Source organism: Pseudorca crassidens, chromosome 15 (assembly GCF_039906515.1).
Source record: "Pseudorca crassidens isolate mPseCra1 chromosome 15, mPseCra1.hap1, whole genome shotgun sequence".
Taxonomy (NCBI): domain Eukaryota; kingdom Metazoa; phylum Chordata; class Mammalia; order Artiodactyla; family Delphinidae; genus Pseudorca; species Pseudorca crassidens.
The window spans coordinates 23,490,279-23,514,062 of record NC_090310.1 but is presented as its reverse complement, the minus strand read 5'-3'; the positions used below and the strand labels follow the sequence as shown (position 1 = coordinate 23,514,062).

At 40.4% G+C, this 23,784-nt stretch overlaps 1 protein-coding gene across 3 annotated transcripts in view; it reads right to left on the bottom strand.

Annotated features, from left to right (window-relative positions):
• Nucleotides 1-22,738, bottom strand: part of SMG1 (SMG1 nonsense mediated mRNA decay associated PI3K related kinase) — a 97,767-nt gene extending 75,029 nt beyond the window's left edge. Inside the window, exons 1-2 of one of the 3 annotated variants that reach the window (XM_067706532.1) lie at nt 22,293-22,737; nt 932-990 (exon numbers count right to left, since the gene is read on the bottom strand). In XM_067706532.1, coding sequence (XP_067562633.1) covers nt 932-981 — 50 coding nt within the window. In that variant the 5' untranslated portion in view covers nt 982-990; nt 22,293-22,737. Of the gene's footprint in view, nt 1-931; nt 991-22,292 lie in introns of all 3 variants that reach the window. The other 2 variants (XM_067706531.1, XM_067706530.1) reach the window with 2 other exon arrangements.
• Nucleotides 22,739-23,784: the final 1,046 nt, after the last annotated feature.

Sequence of the window (23,784 nt, the reverse complement as noted above, 5' to 3'; positions counted from 1 at the left end):
CCATAATAGTAAATATACTTAAGGTTTTCAGTCTAAACAAATAAATATAAATAGTTCATAAACATATGAATATGATCAAAACAAGTTTTTATACTCAACATACAATAGCTGATTTTAACTTCTTCACTGAAGAAATTAAGCAATCTACTGCTACCAACAAATCCATTGCTAACTAGGAAGCACTGATTTCAAACTAAACTGAAAAAAAACAGGAACAACCTCCCAATTTGTTAGAAATACACGTTTTTAAATCTCATTAGTAATAAACACCAAGTTTTTTTTTTTTTTTTTTTTTCAGAATTTGGGTTTTCAGAAATATAGCAAAAAATTCACTAGGGTAGAACTACTGTCTCAGAACTGTCTAAAAACTCCCTGGTTGCTAAGTTCTTCCAATACAAACTGATCAAAATATTTCTAACCAGAATTCAAGTTATAGGTATTCTGAACCCAAAAGCACAAAATAGTTCAGCATTTATATGAAATCTCTATTTTTATAATATCTAGACAGCTTAGTTCTCAAAAAGTCAATATCAGGCAGTTAGCACCAACAAGATCATCCCAGTCCAATAAATAGAAAACTGTTAAGAACGGAAATGAGCACTTAAAATGAGGCAATCAAAGGCACAAAATAGAAAATGCAGATTTGAACTCAAAGAGGCAGGCATAAATGTTAAGCTAGTTATAAGGGCTGAAAAAGCTATCATCTGCCAGAATTAGTGTCTCAATTTAGTGATAAAAAGAAAATGTATCTGTTAAGACTAAGTATCCTAGCAAGAATCCAAAAATACCTCCACAGCCCCTTTAATACTCTAAAAATATTATGGAGAGAGAGAGGGAAAAAAAAGAAATGCATAAATTCCCCAAAATGATTAAACTGAAGTTAAAGCCTGATGTACATGCCACATGAGAGGTAAGTTTCTAAAGCTCATACCTCAAAAATCGCATACTGTATAATATGGAGCCTTTGTGATGTTTTTGCATCAAGTCAATCTGTAAGACAGTAGTTACAATATTAGTGAAGACAGTGGGTTAAAACATTTGTTGTTCAAACATGAAGCAAATATCATTTATGGGTTAGGTGCTTTTAATTGCACTATGGCCCTCTAGGGTTCATATGTTGAAGCAAAAACTGAGATGGCACATGCCACTCTATGCCTTAGAGAACAGAGGCTTAAGGTGGCAACAAAAAAATTTTTAGTACAAAAGAATTTAAATGTTAACTATAACATACAAATCACATGCAAATATAGTTACCGCTCATTTTAGTCACCTATTCTCAATATACAGAAAATGTAATACATCTGAGAGGTTATTCATTTTCAATGACCCAAGCCCTCAGACCTCACGTCAACAACCTACCACGTGTTAGGGGATAGTTAAGTATCTCCTGGCTAAGTGTGGTCTTGTGGTCCAGTTCTTAAGGGGGAAAAGTCAGCCTGGAAATGTGAAGTCAGGGAATTCCCTATCAGAAAACATTTCCATAAAGCACCCGGAAATGACTTGATGCAAACACCACACCTAGTGGTGCCACCGGAATAAGCATCATATTGCTTCAAGTTGTTTTTAACTAGGCTTATTAAGGGATTTCGTTCTCATGGTGAGATCTAATTTGTAATGGATATCAACTAGGAAATGATATTTGCACTAAAGCCAATGAGGTGGGAATGCATTTATTCTCTAAAGCAATGGTACTCAAAGATGCATAGCATCACTGTCACAAAGCAGTTGTAGGATATGCTGTGAGTTTTTCATACTAACAGCTAATACCACTAAAACTGATTTACTTTTTAAAAATAAATTCAAGGGCTTCCCTGGTGGCGCAGTGGTTGAGAGCCCGCCTGCCGATGCAGGGGACATGGGTTCGTGCCCCAGTCCGGGAATATCCCACATGCCGCAGAGGGGCTGGGCCCGTGAGCCATGGCCGCTGGGCCTGTGCGTCCGGAGTCTGTGCTCCGCAACGGGAGAGGCCCGCGAACCGCAAAAATACATAAATAAATAAATAAATTCAAGGTTATCTCTGTGATATCTCTTACTCACCTGGATTCAGACATACTTTCAAAAAAGTATAAGAGAAAAGGTGAAACTATGCATAACTCTGAGGCTTGTGTACTTTCACATTAGAGACATTGCTCTAAAATATGAGTCTATGGCTAAAAAATTCACTTGGGAGGCTCAGGGACTTCATTATATGAAACTGTTTCCACAGGAGAAAACAGTAAGTTCAAATTTAATATAACAGAATTGAACCATCATGCCAAAATTATAAGTTTACCTCAATTTTACTATAAATATTAACAGCTAGTATTTCTTAATGAAACTTCCTTAGCTACTTAAGTATTAAGTGTCTACGATACCAAACCCATACAATTTATGGGTTCTTTATTACCAACTTTTAATTATCAATCAAACATCAACTAATTAGTTTCTGCAGCCTCAAAATATAAAAATATATTTAACGATTGTTGTAAAACTGTAAAGAATTTTACCTTGCCCAAAGAGAGATCTGGACTTAACCCTTGGCTTCTGGAAGGTAATCTCTAAACTCTTGGAATATAATGCCTAATAAGAGTGCCCTTGGGTTTCCCCCGTGGCACAGTGGTTAAGAATCTGCCTGCCAATGCAGGGGACACGGGTTCGAGCCCTGGTCTGGGAAGATCCCACATGCTGTGGAGCAACTAAGACCGTGCGCCACAACTGCTGAGCCTGCGCTCCAGAGCCCACAAGCCACAACTACTGAAGTCCATGAGCCTAGAGCCCGTGCTCCGCAGCTAGAGAAACCACTGCAATGAGAAGCCCGCGCATCCCAACGAAGAGGAACCCCTACTCGCTGCAACTAGAGAAAGCCCGCAGGCAGCAATGAAGACCCAAAAGAGCCAAAAATAAATAAATAATTTTTTTTAAAAAAAAGTGCCCTTGTCCACCTGGGAACTTTGGGTCACACTAGAAAGTATAACAATGTGATCTATGCATGGTGGGGCCTTTGAGTCACACGGATCAACTCAACCTCTAGTAGGGCTGGAAACTAAGTTCGTGCATGTGGGCAGTCAATGATGGAGCCCAAATAAGAACTCTGGACACCAAGGCTGGGCTGGGCTTCCATGGCTGGTAATACTCCATACGTATTATCACCCATCAATACCAGGAAAGTAACACTGCTCACTACTCCACGGGGAGAAGCTCCACATTTGGAACTGTCGTAAACTCTACCCTATGCACCTTTACCCTTGGTTGATTTTAATCTGTATCCTATAGCTGTAATAAACTGTAACCATGAGTATAACAGCTTTCAATAAGTCCTATAAGTCCTTCCGGTGAATCATCCAACCCAGGAATGGTCTTGGGGACCCCCAAACTTGCAACTATCAGAAGTAAGGGTGGTCTTACAGACATGCTCTAACTCTGCACCTATATGACTGAATATACTCTAACCCAAAATTTAAAGGGTTGTAAATTGTTTTTATATAATATCTTTAAGCAAAACATAGAAAAGATTCAACTTCAGTATAGTTTATATTCCTCCCAAGGAATCTCAAACAGCCTCTATTGACAGATCTCTAATCATATTAACCACAAAGGACAAACAAAGTAACTAGGAGGGTACTACATTAGATTTTAAACTTTGCTTCATGTGCACAAGTGTCTTCAGTGTAAAGGCTGGTGAATACACCACTCCCATGTAGTTCCCTATCACTGAGTCTTCAATGCTGCCCGTGACTCCCTAGCCAGGGTTTTCTGCTTTCCAAAACAGCTTTCAAACTTTCTGCACTTTTCTCCTTCCCCCAGCACTACCACTGATAACCTTACAGATTCTTGCTATATTAGAAATACAAGTTTTTCTACAGCACTCTGAATAGTAAGAACTAAATTCTGAGCTCATAATAAGGTCTGGTAGGCAACCTCCCCAAGCAGTTTACATACATTTATCACCTCATTTAATCTTCAACATAATCCTATTGTGATTACTGAAGATGGTAAGTTACCTTCTTACAGATGAGGTAACAAAGATTCCATAACTTACCTAAAGCAGCACAGCTAATTAAAGGCAGAGCAAGAACTCAAACTCAGTTCTAACTTTCAAGTTCTTCAACACTCCACCACTGCCTGCCAACCTCCTTCCAGCAATCTACAAATTTACCTATGTCTGCACACAGAACATTTCTTCCCATCACACTCACATAATGGAACAACTAAACCTCCTATCTGCAGTAACCCTTTGGATTCGTACATTCCCCTACCTTCTGGAGTATGCCTTGCATCTCTGACTTTCCCAATGCTCATCACAACATCAACATATAAACACATTCAGGTCTTTCCTCTAAAAAAACAAAAATAAAAACCTTAATTCTCTTTCTCCTTCTAAAGTTAATTGTCTAGATAGATTCTTCACAGCCAAACCTCTTGAAAATTTCTTTTCCTTGCCTTCTCTCACTTTCCAACTCACTGTAACCAGGGTCCCACCCTCCGCATTCCACAGAAACTGCTCCTGCCCCAGTAGCAACCGCCACTGGTGGCTTACTTGTCTCTAAAATCCCACAAGCCCTTTTCAGTTCTTCTTGCTCAATGCCCCCAATGACTTGCTTTGCTTTTGACAACTCTCTACTACTCACACTTTCTCAATACCACTCTAAAGGTTTTTTTAGTAACTTTAATTCCAGTGATTCTCTCTACTTTTTTCCAATCCAAGTACCTTCTTTCTTCTTAACTTCCTTCTTTAACCAGTTTTTCATGGTTTATCATTTCAATAACTCTTGCCAATTCCCTTAACCTGCCTTAACATTTCCCTCACACCAATCTGGCAAAATCCCAACCCTGCATAAACCCAATTATCAATTCCATCATCCATCAGTAAGCACCACATCCCCAGGTCCTCCAATGTTCATCTCCCACATGCACTATCCAGACATTCCCCATTCTCTTCAGATTCCAAAATACTCTCCTAAATCCCTGACAAATTCTCTCTTTCTACTTAACCAAGGGGGAAAAAAAAGATACCATAACACACCTGCACCCAACTCTAGGCCTTGATTAGGATTCTATGTCTACCTTCTCATAACTTTTCACAAATAGTCTTTCTCCTAGGGAGTCTACCTTTCCCACCAAACTGAATGCTCTCCTTAAACATGTAAAATTTCCTAATATCTCCAATATAAGAATACAAAAACATATTTTAAAAAAACACCCAGGGGGCTTCCCTGGTGGCGCAGCGGTTGAGAGTCCGCCTGCCGATGCAGGGGACACGGGTCGTGCCCCGGTCCAGGAAGATCCCACATGCCGCGGAGCGGCTGGGCCCGTAAGCCATGGCCACTGGGCCTGTGCGTCCGGAGCCTCTGCTCCGCAGCAGGAGAGGCCACAAGAGTGAGAGGCCGGCGTATCGAAAAAAAAATAAAAATATTAAAAAAAATAAAAAAACACCCAGGGTTTCCCTGGTGGCACAGTGGTTGAGAGTCTGCCTGCCAATGCAGGGGACGCCGGGTTCGTGCCCTGGTCCGGGAAGATCCCACGAGCCGCGGATTGGCTGGGCCCGTGAGCCATGGCCGCTGAGCCTGCACGTCCGGAGTCTGTGCTCCGCAACGGGAGAGGCCATGGCAGTGAGAGGCCCGCGTAGCGCAAAAAAAAACAAAAAACAAAAAAAACTCCCCAAAAACAGAAAAAGTCCATCAATTCCACATCCCTCCAACTAAACAATCTGCCCTTGCTCTTTGCAGTCACACTAAGAATTGTCTCTACTCGCTGTATCATTTCTTTACCTCCACTAGCTCCTCCAGCTACACCAATCCAACTTCTGCCCTATCACTTTTGGCAAAACCAACTAAGACCTCCAGGTTGATAAAAGCAAGATATACTCCAGGCTGCTTCTTACTCATCCTCTCATAGCAGGTTTTCACAGGGCTTCTGAGCAGGGTTGAGCAGGCTGTGGCCTACACAAAGGTGCCTTACAGAGGAATGAGGTGGGCTGAATGAAAACTTCTTTTTAAAATCCTTACAATAACTTGGGCTCAGATCCTGAGAATTCAAAGTAACCAGATTCTTCCCTTCCTTTGGCTTATAGTATGTTATAGTCTGTATTTCTTGCTGCCTCTCTGGTTCTGCTTTTTCAGGAACCTTTGAAGGCTTGCTCAGCCTCCTCTACCAAATACTAAATCTTGGAGTTTCTCAAAGCTTGACCACAGGCCCTCTATGCATCTCACTTTGTACTCTCTCCCGCAATCCATGCCGATGGCAGTACTTATCACCTATATGACATCGACTCCCAAATCCAGGCCTCCATCATAGATGTCCACTCTGAGGTCCAGACCTATAAACCCAACTGTTTAAAAAAACAATCTTAATGTTCTAATGCCTCAAACACAACTGGCTCCTTTCTTCCTGGAACCCCCATTTTAATAAATGGTACCACCATCAGGTATTTTCCAATAAATGGCACTATTTGGCCAGTCAGACACAGTATGTTTCCCACCTCCAATTCTCACCTCTCTCCCACTTCTCCTCCACAGTGCAACAAAAATAATTCTTATGAAACACAAATCTGATGTCCTCCCACTGCCCTTTATCATCTTATGTACCTTACTTCCCTTTTCAGCTAACTCTCCACACTCTTGTAATCCTTTTACATTCTATGCTCCATCCATCCCAATTTTTCAGTCACCTTGCTCAGCTCGTCTGCCTGGAACAGCCTTGTCCTCAGCACTTGCCAACCCTAGCTAATTTTTCAATGTCCTTCAAGCTTCAGCTTTCCTTCACAAAGTTTCTGATTCCCCTGAGGGTGACTAGGAGTCCCTGCTATATAAGTGCTTCCAGAGAACCTAATAGTTCCCTTAGCTCTTACACCATTTGAGAAGCTTATTTAACTGTGTTCTGCCAGGAGACTGTAAATTCCAAAAGGGCAAGAGCCTGTTAGCATTGCTTATCATTGTACCCCTCATTGCCTTGATGGCACACAAATTAGTTGTTGACTAAATGATTCCCTATTCTCACAATTGAGGCCTTTCTCTTGACACTGGAATGCAGTCCCCTAACCTAACCCAACACTAAGTTTTCTTCAACATTCAACCTAGAACCCATACTCCCTAATCAACAATATTTTCTTGGTTATGTTCTACAACAAGAGCACTAACTTGGAGTAATGACTCCAAAAGGCGAACTAAGTAAGATAGTTCCAACCCTCTAAGAATTTACAATCTAGAAAAAAAAGAACTGTTAGTATAAGTTCCAATTAGGAGTATAAAATGTTCTGTGCTTTCAGAAAAAACATAAAATAAAAATCCCATCATTCAGCCCCTTCTTCAAACTCTTACAACACTCAAAGAGAGAACCACACTAGCTTGCACTTTAGTAGTTATATACTAGCTTCAATTTGCCCACTAGTTTGAAAAGATGCTAGTATTGAAGGCAGAGATACTGTATTATCTAATACCACACACCTTTCATAAGGAAAGGAAAACAATATAGTGGTTGCTGCATGGAGAGGGGTGGGGAACTGAGTAGAAGATGACCTTGGATCAAAATCCATTGTGATTATTTAAGTAAAAATTTTGTCTTCTAAGGTAAAACTTTATATAACTAAAATATGGTCTATGCATATGATCTTAATAATAACTTCTCTGAACACAAAAAAGAAGCCAGTAATAGAAAGGGAGGGCTTCGGTAATGTATTTAAATGATTCCAAATTTTTAAATTCTACTTAATATGCATTTTAGAAGTCTTATTTATTTTTGTGCAAAGGACACTATCAAATGAAAAGACCACTCATAAAACCAGAGAAAATACTTGCAAATCATATACCTCATAAGAGAAGTGTCTAGTATCCAAAATATACAAAGAACTCCTATAACTCAACAAAAAGACAATCCAATTTAAAAATGGGCAAAAGACCTGAATTGATACATCTCTCCGAAGACACACAAATGGCCAATTAACACATGAAAAGTTGCTAAACTTTATTAGTGAATAGGAAAATGCAAATCAAAACCACAAACAGAAACCACACCCACTAGAATAGCCAAAAAAATTTTAATGGAATATGTTGTGAGAGGTGGAGAAATTGGAACCCTCGTACATCACTGATAAGAATGTAAAATGGTACAAAGGACTTCAGAAAACAGTTTGGCAGTTCCTCAAAAAGTTAAACATAGAATTACCACATGATCTAGCAAATCCACTCCCAGGTATATGCCCAAAAGAACTGAAAACAAATGTTCAAACAAAAACTTCTAGGTGTATGTTCACCACAATACTATTCACAATAGCCAAAAGATAGAAACTCAAATGCCCATCAAAGGATGAATGAATAAACAAAATGTGGTATACAACAGATGATTATTCAGCCATACCTACTATAACACGGATGACCCTTGAAAATGTTATACTAAGTCAAAGAGGTCTGACACAAAAGGTTACATATTACATGATTCCATTTATATGAAATATCCAGAATAGGCAAATCCACAGAGAACATAGATTTGTGGTTGCCAGGTGCTGGGAAGAGGGGAAAATGGGGAGTGACCGCTTAATTGATACTGGGTTTCCACTTGGGGTGATAAAAAGTTCTGGAACTAGATTGTGGTCACGGTTGCACATGTTATTAATGTACGTAATACCACTGAATTGTAAAATGGTAAATTTTATGTGTATTTTACAACAATTTTTTAAAACCTTATTTATGACATTCTTCAAAAGACAAAATTATAGGGGAAAAAAGACCAGTTACCAAGGGCTGAGAGAAGTTGACTACAAAAGGGAGCAAGGAAACTTGGGGTGGGGGAAGGGAAGATATGATGGAACTATTTACAGCGTGATTGTGGTGCTCATGGTTACAATACTATCTGCATTCCTCAAAACTCAAAGAACTCTACAGCATATAAACTAAACCTCAATAAATCTGACATATAGGAAAGAGTATGTTTCTTTACAGTAAAGGTATAAAAGTAAAAGAACATTGATTTATTTTTAGTAATTCGATATTTCATGTCTTATATTGCCTGCCATATTTTGTAGCCATTCTCAATGGAAAAGCAAAAATGTAGCACTGGATGCTCTCCAATGAAACCAAAGACTGTCAGTGTCTGAATTAATCAGGCATGAGAGCTGGAACTTTAAGCTAGGGAAGGATTAACCTAGCCAAGGTACAGAAAGAAACAAAACAGTGCACTTAAACCAGTAAAAGACAACTGTTACCTAGACTAATAGTAAAAAAGTTCCAAATTTCTAGCAAGATAGTAATTTTACTCTTCAGCAATGCTTGAGAAATGCCTGAGATAAGTCCTTATAGCACTTTATTTTTTTAAAAAAGAAACACCCTGTAAATTCCTAATATTTTATTACCTACCCATTTTGATAGCTTTCATAAAAAATTTAAAGAGTCAAAGCACTGTCGCTGGCAAAATCAGAAAAATCATTGCCTGAGAGAGAGACAGGCAGTCCACTTCTAATTTATTTCACGTATTTAAGTATTATGAGGTTCTGTACCTCATCTGGCATAAATTCATTTCTTACTAGGCATTAAGAATATTGATAAAAGGTGGTATGCTTTTAATCTCCAATACAGATGTGAATTCAATTTTCAGCATTTAACAAAAAAAACCAATTTTGTTAATGCTAAATAATTGTTCACCTGAAGGCTTCCGAATCTAAGGCACCACGTTAACTGGACTCACTTTCTTCTGACCTTTATTTATTTTGTGGTAATGCGGGCCTCTCACTGTTGTGTGGCCTCTCCCGCGCGGAGCAGGCTCCGGACACGGACACGCAGGCTCAGCGGCCATGGCTCACGGGCCCAGCCGCTCCGCGGCATGTGGGATCTTCCCGGACCGGGGCACGAACCCGTGTCCCCTGCATCGGCAGGCAGACTCTCAACCACTGCGCCACCAGGGAAGCCCTGACCTTTATTTTTAACCCAAGCTAGTTTACAGCCTTAAATAAAACCCTGCTTCAGCTACCATTTGCATCCCTTATCTTCCTCTTTTGTCAGCAAGTCCTGGAAGTACTTTAGAAACATCCCATTCGGCCTGGGAAAATGCCAAGATTGAAAGGAAATCTCTTACTGCGTGACCTCCCTAGTAGAGGAAGGACAAAAAGACTGAAAGTCTACCAAGAAACATGTCCCACCCCCTCACCTTCACGCAGACTCTCCAGTTATATGCCAAACATAGCCACTTAGGACACAGAAGATTAAGAATCACTAAGAGTTAAACACTAAAGAAATCCTAAAACGAAGTCTTGAGACCAGAGGGGGACTCTAATCAAGGATAGGGCAGAGTGTTTTATAATATAAGAAATGTGTGCGACCATCTTTTAAAAAGTCCTGGGGACTTCCCTGATGGTCCAGTGACTAAAGCTCTGCACTCCCAATGCAGGGGGCCGGGGTTTGATCCCTGGTCAGGGAACTAGATTCCACATTCCGCAACTAAGAGTTTGCATGCCGCAACTGAAGATCCTGCAGCCGCATCTAAAAGATTCCACACGCTGCAACGAAGATCCCACCACAACCAAATAAATAAATATTTAAAAACATAAAAAGTCCTGAAAACTGGGGTGGGGGGGGCCAAAACAAACAAATAAGTAAATAAAAATCAAAAGTCCTGAAAACAGGCAAATAACGACTGTAGAGTTATTCTGATAAAGTTCCTCTGACTAATAGACTCAAGCATACACCCAAGGGACTAACATGCTTGTGAGATTCTCTAACAATTACATATTTTAAATTTTCCCTTTAAAAATAATCCAAAAAAGCACTGTGGTACAAATATGTACTGTGTAACAGATAACATCATTACCACTTTTTTTTTTTTTTTACAGGTCAAGAAAAATGATGTGGTTGCCAAAAATCACTTGTAACACATCAAGAAAAAGTAAATACTAGGCAATTTAGACACAGGTATTTTTAAAGAAAACTATTACCAAGTTAGGCTCTACTGCCACAATGGTATGGTATACCCTACAAATCCTGGGCAGAGTCAAGGATGTGGGCATCGAAAAAGCAATATTCTAACATGCACCCCTTAACATGTAACACATCTTAAATATAATGGCAAGTAGGGAAAAGACACTGATTTTCATATTCCACACATGATTCTCAACAGAGGAAGACATTACCAGAAATATCTTTAGGCCATTCTCAAATCAGACACATGACCCCCAAGCCCAACCCTCTTAAACAAATAAATACACCTTAGAGAGAAATCTAAAACACTTGGTTCTATTTCTAACTTTACCAACATAATTATACGAAGACAGCAAATGGATTTTTAAATGGACTCTGACTCCTTTCAACATGGCCAGTAACTCCTTTAGGACCTATCTCCTTAGGTATCCTGGGGTAGGAAATAACACTATTAAACACCAAACTGGTAAAGAAACATACTACCTGTAGTCAGTGGTATCATGGTAAAGTATGTATGGTAAACCCTCCTACTTAAGCATTGGAACCTCTTTTTCAGAGGTGATCTTGAACAGCCATATCCTCCCCTGCTTAAACATAAACAAATAAAAATGTCTCATAGATAAATCTCAAAAGACATGGGCTCCTAAATCAAATAGTTGGGAAAGGAAGACATTTTTCACAAAAACCAGATTACTCTTCTAACTGCAGAAATATTTATTAAATGAAGACAGTTTGGGGTAGTTATTGAAATATTCTAGTAAGCAGCAATCAAGCGCCAAGAAACAGCACTCCAACTGTGCTCAGCAGTGGCCAGAAATACACTGAGGTATTTAAAGTATTTAGCTATAAGTTTGAGAAAGCTATGAAACAGTTCAAAATCATCACTTAAGCCACTTTAAACTCAAAAGGCCTATACAAACTCAAAAGGCCTATACAAACCCTATCTCTTTCTTTTGTTATATTTTACACTAAATACACTTGTATCAGATCGATTTAAGTGGTATAAAATAAGAATTTTAAAACGAAAGAGAAAAATCAATGTTTCTAGATATGAAGTTCCTTAGGAGGCAGTATTTACCCATTTTGAGTAAATTTATAGTGCTACAATGTAAAATAGTACCAAAATCTCATGAAAGCTTAATACTGTATATACACTACGTAATGATACAAAATTTCATTAATTCCTATCTGTTTAGAAGATGTATGTGGTTCTTCTTTTTTTATGTATTTCAAACTATTACATTGCCAGAGGCTATCCTTTCCACGATTCCATGATTTCCCTACTCCCTTTAAAACAAACATACATACGTACTAGAGTAGGGGAGAAAACGCAATGCAGCATTCAACTGATGTTCTTATAAGAATCAGTTTTTAAATTCCAACTGTATAATGCAAGTTAAGCAAGGTACAAGCTACCTTTTAACCTACCCTGTCTCTATTTAATTCCATTTGCACCTGCCCTACAATAAATGCAGTCAGAAAGATTAGATTATTTTTGTTGTCTCACAATTTCAACTGGTATCAAGTTCTTAAAGTGTGAATTATAAGATATATAGAAAAAATAATAAAGAATGATGCAGACCTACAGTCAAATTCCTCATTGGCCAACTTGAAACAGGATGATAGCCTAATGGAAAATTTCATTCTAGAAGCCTATAAGTAGAAAATGTAAAAAGAAAAGCCACTATTATACTAAGGATGGCAAATGCCATACCTAATAGAAATTTAACAATTATATGAGCTTCCAGTCATATATCCTCTAAGACACTTGACATAAATGCCCTTCATGAAACTTTTAGAAGTTACCACACACACAGACACACACACACATTCTAGGTACTCAGAGTTCTAGAAGAGAAAAATGAAATTTGAACTAGAGCGTGGGTGCATGTGTGTAGTAAATTCTAACTTTTTGAGGAAGAGATAAAAGAGGGAGGTTCTTTAAAATTCCAAATTTGATTCAGATGTGACAAAATAAATATCATTTGTATAGCATTTTACAGTTTTGAAAGTAATTTCCCAAACTTTATCTTTAACCCTCACAACCCTGCGTCTTAGGGAATGCATCCCTCCTCAGAGGGACAGCTGGTAACGTCAGTACAAAAGACCTCTGTCTTCCCATTCTTAGTCCATTGCTATTTTCATGACCCCAGCCTCTCCTAAGACAAATATTTGTAAAGGATCAAAACTAAAAATGCACACATTCTTAAAAATAAATATACCTTAGAGAAGAATCTAAAACACTCTGGTTCTACTTCTAACTTCTCCAATGTAATTATACTAAGACAAGAAGTGGATTTTTAAATGGACTAAAAGAGCAGGGAGAAGAGCACTGTGGTGTAATTTTCACATCTTCAATAAGATTACAATAAAAACACAGGGAATACTAGCATTATAGTAACTATACAAGATAGGCCACTTTAATTAAATAAAAGGCTGCTTTTACAAAACTTTGCCTTATAGTCAGTCAATTGATTACCACCCCCAACACACTTTTATTAAGCATAAGTTCATCTTTAGTTTCAGTATTTTCAAAAAAGGAACAAGATACCACATATGAAAATTACATCAATATTTCAAATAATGACAATTAATCACTTATAACAGAATTCTAACTCAAGTCCTTCAAAAACAATACAAACTGTACCTCAGGGTAGATTCCTCTAAACCAGACTAATGAATAGACACTAAATCTCAAGGTTCATTGTCTTACTTCTGGAAAACCATTTTCATTTTTCTTCAAATTTATCAAAAGAATATAAGGACAGGAAGAAAAACAATCAATCTTTTTAGGAAAGAAAATCCAGGATGTGTTTTCTTTCCAATTAAATATGCATTAATTCATCTGTACAATACTATGTGATACTGGTGATCATCTTTGGATCTTTTTAATCATCAAATCAGAAGAGAGTCCCATTCTATAGAGAACAGACAAAAAGTCTGACATTTTTCCTCAAATTAATAGATTTTTCTGCCTAATTTCTGGCAAACTGCAGGAAGTCAACATACACTCTGTCATTAGGGCAATGAGTCTGAATTTCCAGTGTCAGAATCAAAGCAAAGAGACTGGAAATAAAGTGATATATTTCAGACAAGGATTCCAGGGTCCATATTACTAGGAATATAAACTAGGGAGACCCTTAAGAGGCAGGATAGCAAGAGTCATAGGTTGCTTCAAAGAACTAAATATTCCAAGATGAAAGTTAAAATTTCAAACACACACACTGACACACACACTCCATATACACACATCTTTTTAAATCAGAAGATTAAAATGCTAAAGAGGAGACAGTAAAGATAATTTTTCAATTAAATTTAAATAAGAGGGAAAATTTTAATTCAAAGAACTTCAGTAAAAAACAAGATTGTTGCCAATGCTGTCATATACAGAGGAAAAACTAATACATGTCACTATATAGTCCAAGACATGCTTATTAGTGAAGGCTTTTGCCTAATCCGCAGAAAAGGTATTAATATATTAGATGCCACCCAAAAATAAAAATCTAGTAAATACTAAGTTCAACAATTTTTTTAAAAAATCTGCACACATATACATATAATTACCTTAGGCCACTGCAGAGCTTGTAATAATTTTCTTGTGGACCTATAAGAGCACTGCTGAGGTGCTTTATTGATGATAAAAAGGGTAAAGGAAAAAAGTAGTGCCTTTCCTTATAAACAAAGAAATAGCAGAATTTAGTAAGTTCCATACCAAAAAGCAATCTACAATTCTGATACCAGAAACTCTTTTTTTTTTTAATTTATTTATTTTATTTTATTTATTCTTGGCTGTATTGGGGCTTTGTTGCTGTGCGCGGGTTTTTGTCTAGTTGCAGCACACAGGACTCTCATTGTGGTGGTTTCTCTTGTTGCGGTGCACCGGCTCTAGGCACCACGGCTTCAGTAATTGTGGCTCACGAGCCCTAGAGCGCAGGCTCAGCAGTTGTGGCACATGGGCTTAGTTGCTCCGCGGCATGTGGGATCTTCCGGGACTGGGCTCAGACCCGTGTCCCCTGCATTGGCAGGCGGATTCTTAACCCACTGCACCACCAGGGAAGCCAGAAATTCCTCTTCTGGGGGGAGGGGGGAGGTGGGGGGGGCTGTGTGGTTTGTAGGGTCTTAGTTCCCCCTCCAGGGATCAAACCCAGGCCCTGGCAGTGAAAGCGCCAAACCACTGGACTACCAGGGAATTCCCCAGAAACTCCTCTTTTGAAAAAGATTTTTAAGTAATAAACACAAAAAGTCTGTAACAGGTTTTTTAATAATAAACATGAGACCCTAGACACGCTATGAATAGCAACATTAACTTCCTAAGGAATGATTTCTAACAGGAATACAATCTCCTTTTTTCAAAGGGTATGAAGATTAATATGAAAGAAGTAATTCACTATGAAAGAAACCTGTTGATTCTGGAAATTTTGGATTTCAGTCATTCCCCAATCAGCAGGCATACAACTGGCAAGAGGTTTGTTTCCTCAGGCCTTCTAATGGAATGTCAAAAGAGGCTCAACCCACCCAGTGCTTAACTTTTTGGTGATTAGACTGTTTAAATAATGTACAAATAGATACAACAGATATGGGATAAACTGTCAATGTATAAATTAACTTTATGTGAGCAGAGTATTTCTTCAAGATGGATAAAACCTATGAATCTTAAATGGCCATAGTCTGATCTGGTCACCTCAGTCCACTAGAACATTGTCCCTTTGAACCTGTACAATCACCTTACTTAAGTTGCTGCCTCCGGCTAACCGAGCTGCTGTACAAGGAACAGTTCCTCTCAAAATGCCTCCTACAGTTACAGTGTTCTAAGCCCTGCAGTTAACTCTAAACACAAAAACAAACTTGCAGAATTCCATTTTCATGTATTTACTTGAGAAAGGACACTCAAATTTAGAGTGTTTACTATTTATTGACGCATTGGTAGGGAAGAAGGGATACAGAAGTAAAACCATTATACAATGCATGCATACATAAAGGTTATGTCTTACTGGGGAAGACACACACAAAAAAACTCAGATAGTGAGTGTTATTAGAGAAGCCTGGTGCTTCTCACTGAGGGGGTGCACTTAGGCTGAGATAGCATGAAAACACCCAGGTCAAGCGCTCTGAGAAGAACAATCTATGCAGTAGCTACACAGCAAGAACAGGACTTGCAAAGGCCCTTAAGACAGAAATGAGTTTGGGGAGTGCTTTAGGCTAAGTTCACAGAACAGTAGAGAAAATGACAGTCTCAGCCTTCAGGGACAAACTAGTTGGGAGAACAAAAAAAGGTTGAAGTGATAAGCACAGTTCCCTTTCATTGTAGACCTGTACCAAGATTTGGAAAGATCACAGAGGGCAGAGGGTAGGGTAAGGATCTTAAGGGAAGTGCAATGTTTAGGTTGGGGAGAGGACAAAAAAACAGAGCTACCAACGGTAGGTTCAAGAGGGAAGAGAAAAGTCCGTGAACCTGTAGTTCACAGGAATAAATTTAGCCAACAAACTTAGGAGAGCTCCTCTGTGTTCCAGGACTCAAATGCCTGAAAAGGTTAACAGTGGATCCACCATCTGAAACTGTTTTCACAAGGATCTTCAGATATCCCAAGTTTGTTTATAGCAAAAGAGGAATAACAGAACTATGTTGAAGATGACGAGGTTATCAATCTTCAGAAACCATAAGTTGGTAATAAATCATAAGATAATATTCAAAAATTTCCTGTCTATAATAACTTTTAAGGTAAGATCCACATGTACACTCTGCCAGGGTTTTTGTTTTTTTTGGGGGTGGGTGGGTGCAGTGGGAAGGGAAGTCATCCAACTGCAAAGTCATTGTGTATCTGTATCTTGATCAGGATTATGGTTACACAGGTGTATACATTTGTCAAAAATCACTCAACTTAAGACCTATACATGGATAAATTTTATCTCAAAAAAGTAACAAGTTCAAAAAACAATTCAACTAAGAGAGAAAAAGTACCGTCAACTAATATAAGATGGAGCAGAACATAATAAAAACATATACATACACCTGAAACTAATATGTTGTATGTCAGTTATACCTCAATTTAAAAAAAAGAACACAAATGTCTCCCTAAAAATTTAATAGGTTATATTCTACATTAAAAAAAGTAATAAGCTGGAGTATTTCATACAGGAATTAAACCACAAAATGTCTGCAACCTTCACTGTTAGACCTCTAAACAAGAGGGGATGTGTTTTATTTTCTAGTCCCCAAAATAAAATGGATTCTGAGAAAACTTTAAGATAGTCAAAGACAGGTAAGCAGAAAACAATATGAAGAGACACCAAACAAATGACAGCTTGTGTGAATCTATAAAGGGAGGTCCACTGAAAGCCGCCTCAGGGATTTATTTTAGGTGATTAGGATTGGGAAAGAAAATCAAGTAAGCAAGTGCCAAGCAGTGAAAGCAGGAAAGCCTAAATTTAAAAAAAAAAAAAAAAAAAAACCATCAACCACACTCCATTTTGTGTATATGATCATCCTATATAATGTAAGTGTCCTAACTGAATTGTAGTGTGAGCAGATAAAAAGTATCACTTTAGTGATCACCCTCAATCAACACCAGATAACAAATAAGGGGCTCTTGCTTATGGAAATTCCATATATTGAGCTGAATACTTTTGTCTGAATTTAAACCATGAATTATAAACAATATTCAGGTCCTCAACAGTCTCTTGTCTAGACTGTTCCAACTGCCTCCTACTGTGGTTACACACACACACACACACACACACACAACTAATTTTAATCTTCCTCAATTACGCCACTTCCATGCTGGTAAAACTTCAGTAGTTCCCTAAAGTCATTCCAAACACGTCCAGTATGATTCAAGACCTACAATACAGCCCCACTCCAGCTCTTAAGCTTCATCTTTTATTTGTATCACACCTCACAAATACCCCATCCTTCTAACCAAACTGGTAACATTTTACCAAGGACAACTTGCATTTTGCCATTTCCCTGCTTTCTTCTATTTTTTGATCCCCCCCCCAAATTTACTGTCAAAATAGAACAGATCAATTTCATGGTCCCACTGCCCCCTACTCAACTATACAGCTTTCCCTCCTCTGACTCTCCAAGTTTTAAACTGTAAACCACATATAAAAAGAATTTTACCAAGAATTATATCACAATTAATATCCATATACTGCTTTACCTTTTACAAAGCCCTTTCTTATCCCCCATACTAACCGATAATCTCCTTAAAGACAGTAGCTCTATTAGTCATAAAAATCCCTACAGGATCACTATTTCCTGAATTAGAATATTTTCATTGAATTAGAATATTTCACAATCTCCTATTATTTAAAAAACCCTTCAGTTATGCTCCCAACTTAAAAAGGAACCACAACAGAAGGGGGAAAAGGGTTCAATTTAAAGATAAAATTGCCATGTTTCATAAGGAATATATTTTATTCTATAATGGAAAAAATAAACTTTCCCCCCAAATTAAACACCCATACACAATTATCTGGAACTCCTTAATGTACATGAAAATCTGTGGTACAGAATTGGCAACCATTAAATTCTGTTTAACTAAAGCTCTATTTATAGTTATAAAATATGTAACTCCACTTAATTTCACCCTTTATGTATTTCACTATATTATGCACCTATGGACATCAGACAGTACAGACTCATAAAAGGCTGAATAGACAACTCTAGTTGCAAAAATCCAGCTTCTCACAATGTCAGACATACTAGTTTTTGGCTTTTCTATCTTCACAGCCCTCTTCCCCATCTTTTGGTCTGTGACAATGGAGAATGAAGGTATTTGTACTTGTGAGAACTTCAATCTGTCTACATTTTACCAAAAATAGAAGCTGTCTTTAATATACAGTTTCATCCTTTTAGAACTGTAGAAAGATCTTAACATTGGGCACAGTAAGATACCCAAGATATATCTGTTAAACGAATAAAGTCTTAAGATGCCCAAGTGTGGAAGTAAAATTATGTGTTTTCATTTGACAACGCTCACTCTTGCTTGTTGAACTAATCTATATTTGACTCCAATGTCAAATCAGTCTTGTCATCTTGGAGAATTAAAATGAACAATATAACAAATTACACACTTTTTTTTTTTTTGCTTCACCGCCTGGCATGCAGGATCTTAGTTCGCCAAACAGGGATCAGACCCGCGCTCCCTGCAGTGGAAGCCCAGGAGTCTTAACCACTAGACCACCAGGGAAGTCCCATATACACTTAATTTTAAAACAAATCATTCTGATCTCTATCTTGATTGGTGCACCCAGAAGATTACTCCCCAAAATAAAGTCAAGAAAAGGAGAGACTGGTTAGTGCCAATAATGAAACCACTCATTTGCCTAATCATTCTTAGATGTTAATGGAGGGGCTGCGCTGGTGGCACAGCAGTTGAGAATCCCCCTGCCAATGCAGGGGACATGGGTTCAAGCCCTGGTCCGCGAAGATCCCACATACCGCAGAGTAACTAAGCCTGTGCGCCACAACTACTGAGCCTGCACTCTGGAGCCCGCGAGCCGCAACTACTGAGCCTGCACGCCTAGAGCCTGTGCTGTGCAACAAGAGAAGCCACTGCAATGAGAAGCCCACGCACCGCAACGAAGAGTAGCCCCAGCTCGCTGCAACTAGAGAAAGCCCGCGCACAGCAACGAAGACCCAACGCAGCCAAAAATACATAAATAAAATAAATTTATTTTAAAAAAAGTTAATGGAGAGTACAGTGAATGAAAACGAAGAAAATGCTTTCTGCTAGAGGTATGCTTTTAGCAAAGGTGGGCTTGCTCTGTTGCCACATGACACTAGTCTATTCAGCCACCTGGAACACTTCCTGTCAATACGTGTGAAGTATCAGGTGTGGCCATCATTGACTCAACAGTCGGTTTCCAGACTAACTGACAAACTAACACTAAAAGAAACCAAGCAAAAATTGCTTTTTTAAATCCTACTTTTCAAAAAGACTAAATCTAGTAAAATAGAACCCAAAAAAATCAGACAAGGACTGGTACAGAAAGGCAAAAAAAAATTTTTTTAAACCAAAATGACTCTGATGAACCATACGGAATGTGCCTGCATTTGAAGATGTTTAGAAAAACAAACCCCCATTTAAGCAAGGGGAAAAATCGAGCTCCATTCTGTCAGTTAACTGGAGTCTGTCACCTTTCTAAAGTGAAGAGGGTACAGAATAACCACCTCAAATTTAACTCATGAAAATTTATGACTTGGCAAACACCTGAAGTTTTTTATTGGCTATTTAACAAAACAATTAGGCAACAGTGCAAAGAAATCAAGTTTTGCTATGGCGTACTGTCCATACTTTTCTATTCCTTCCTCTACAAAAAAGTCAAGTATTTCCAACATCCTAATCAACTGTTACTCCATGTAACCAAGGGCATCTCACAGTATCTGTCTACCTAGGCAATAAGTTCTGAGACTGTGAAACAGCACAGCTTCCAAGAATGCATACATCCTCCCCCACACACAGCCAAGAAATAAAGTACTTGAAGAAAAACAGACAATACTAATAACCCACGTACATATTCCACAACTATATAAGCCATTCTGCTTCATACCTGTCAAATTAAGCCAGGTGATCTCAACCCATAGCTGCAACTGGGCTACTCCATTTATTTAGAAACACAAGCTACAACTTATTCTTTTCTAGAAGCTCCAGGACTATTTGTGAAGGGCACTTTATTTAGTCCTCTAAGGGGATACTGTGTACATTCTTTTACATATGCTGACCACAGTACTGAAAAATAATGGAAAATCTACTGTCAAAGAGCTCTCAAATGTCAAATTCAAGCTCATTTATCATCTAATTCATTAGATGCAAAAAAAAATCAAATTTCACACATTTCAATGAACATACAAAAGAATGTCAATTACAGATAAAAATACCAAAACTAGTTAACTGATTTTATGTAAAGCAGGCATAAACCCTAAGTGGTAAAGAACAAGTAAAACTATGCTTTCAAAACATTTTTTTTTTAACTACTTATCTCAATTCTAGGCTCAGGCATTAACTTTTAAAGTCACCTAGTTATATACACCCGATCTCAACAGACACAGGATTTGGGAAGGCATATTAAACAGAATGAGATGTGTACCACTCAGTAGCCAAAAGAGTATTTTGATTTTTCTATCAAGTATTAAAGTGTTACCTTCGAACATCTTACCAAATTATTTCCAAACACTGCTGGAATTACATGAAACCATCAAGAAGCAAAAGTCATCCCAACAACGTGTGTTTGTCTAACATTTATTTGGCCAGTTCCTGGACAATCATATGGCAAGTGTGCTTCAAAGTATGAGAGCTCCATGAATCAACTAACCCCAAAATATTATATACGTTTAGGAAGTTCTTCTAGGCGCTGGGCTACGTTCCAAGATAGTCTTGAGTATTACAAGCACTTATTCAGTAAGAGAGATAAGAATAAATTAGTCCTAAATTAGGTACAACTGCCCCATGATTAATCAGAAAGACACGAAAATTAATTTTTTTTAAGAAGTCGATGCTCCGCAGGGAGTTTCCTGGTGGCCTAGTGGTTAGGATTCCGTGCTTCCACTACCGAGGCCCAGGTTCCATCCCTGGTTGGGCAACTGAGATCCTGCAATCGGCCCGGGGTGGCCAAAAAGGGGGGGGGGGGGGGGCGGGAACAAAACTCGATCCTCCTCATATACTCATTTCCAACTAGGCCCCAAACCTGTCTGAAATCAAATCAAATTCTCTACTCCTCTAAGCAACTGTCCGTACAAGTGTCCGGGTATGAATTGCTCTCCGCCAGAGTAACTGCCCCTGCACTTGGGGAAAACTTCATTTCCTAGTACCAGGGTCGGTCGGCCCCATTAACACAGTCACAATCTAGTCTCATGCTCCACAACTACGCTGTTGTCAGAGTAATGCCTTGGAGCGCTGGGTTTTGTTTTGTTTTTTTAATATTAACACGTGGGGGTCACAGAAGGGATCCCAGTTAAGGAAATCTTTCACGTGGGGACTCAAAGGGTTAAAGATCAGGGAAGTTAATGGGTAACAGAGAGGGTCCCGTACTCTCAGGATCCCCCAACTCATATCCCAACTTGAGGGCAAGGTGGCAAGTAAAAAGTGCCCCCACCGCCAGGTCCCCCTTCCTTCACCCAACTCCTAGGCCAGTGCCTTCTCCCGGCGCCCTGGCTCTTGGCTCCAGCCCCCGAGTTGAAATGCAGGGAGAGGGGAGGCATTTAGGCCTCGCCTCCCAGCGGCCTTCCTCCCCCGGCCGGGGCGGGAGGGGACCCAGGAAGCCGCGCCTGGTTCCCCGGGGCGGGGGATGGGGTGGGGGGAGGAGGGTGGAGAGCCTAGGCCGCGCCTCCCACCCCGGCGGTCCTAGGCCTCGGCCCGCCCGAGGCGGGGCCCGGGGTCGGGTCGGCGAGCTGGGCGCCGGCTCACCCACCTGGGTTGCCAGTCATTCCAGCTCCGCGGGTACTTGGTGCCGCCGCCGCCGCCGCTGCTCAGCCGAGACCCCGGGGCTCTGCGGCTCATTACCTTCCCCGACACGACATGGCCAAGCGCCGCCGCCCGAAGAAGCGCGAGTCGCCGCCCGAACCGGCCGCCGCCGACACTCCGCTCCGGCCCGGGTCAGAGGAGGAAGCCGAGCAGGAGGAGGAGGCGGCGGAGGGCGGGGGAGGCGGACGGCCGTTCCGGGTTCCGCCTGAGCCCGCAGCGCAGGACTGGGAGGCGGGAGCGGCGCGGTGAGAGGGAGGCGGAGGAAGGGGAGGCGACGTCTCTTACAGGGCCGTACGCGGCCCGCGACGCCGGGGCGCAGGAGGAGGAGAACAGCGAGGAGGAGGCGGTGGCCGCGGATCCTCAAGCTCACACAGCCACGGCTACCCCACCTCCCGACTCCGCCCGCCGCGCCGCCGCTGCCGCACGGCATGCTGGGAGTGAGGGGCGGGGCCGGCGCCCGCCGGGCCAGGGGAGAGGGGCGGGGCCGAATCGGAAGGGCGGGGCCTGGGGCGGGGGCGGGGGCGGGGCCGGGCTCAGCGAGCGGACGATCCTCCCGCGCCCTGCGGTATTCTGCACTATCCGCGGACCTCGCCGAGGTCTGGCCCCGCCGCAGGGGATCACGGGAGAGGGGAATCTCCGCCACCACTCCCACACGCACACCCTCCCACATAAGCCCGGGAAAACACCTGACCCCTTGAGGGCCGGGCAGTAAGGTGTAAACAAGTATCCAATTAAGAACCTGGGGTGCCCTTGCTGGGGGGGGTGGGGGCGCGCGCGCGCACACACACACACACACACACACACACACACACACACACACGGAGGCGTGCCTTTAGGATTCACGTGCCTCCACGTTCCTCACCTTCTACGGTAAAAAGTGGAAATTAAAAAAAAAAGAGAGAGGGTGGGTATCTATTTACCCAGCCAACGCCTGAAATGCCCATGGAGTCCTGACACCTCGACCATTTCTTCACATTGCAAAAAACTAAATTAAATCGAGAAAGCGGAGTACTCTCAAGCACCAGACCCGATTCCCTGCAATGTGAAATATGCTCTGAAATCCTCTCACCGTTACACTTGCCCACCTTCCCCTCCAAAAAGAGTCGGGGGGCTGGGGGGCAAACCTGAGCACTCTCTCCCCCACAGCGACAGTCCGCCAGAAAGACTTCACTAAAGCATCTGATACATGATGTGAATGCCATCCATATACATTGAGAAAAGGTCAGCAAGATGCACATCGAACAGGTAACAGGAGTTACCTTTGGGGAGGATAGTAAAAAGGATCTTACCCTTGTCTGCACAGAGGGTCTTAACCTATTTTATGTTGCAAGAAGAAAGTCTTTATATGTTGCTTGTGTGATTTAAAATGGTTACCAAAAGTACTTGAGATTATGAGGTGTTACACACTCATCCCGCTTCAACCCTGGGCTCCTTTCTTG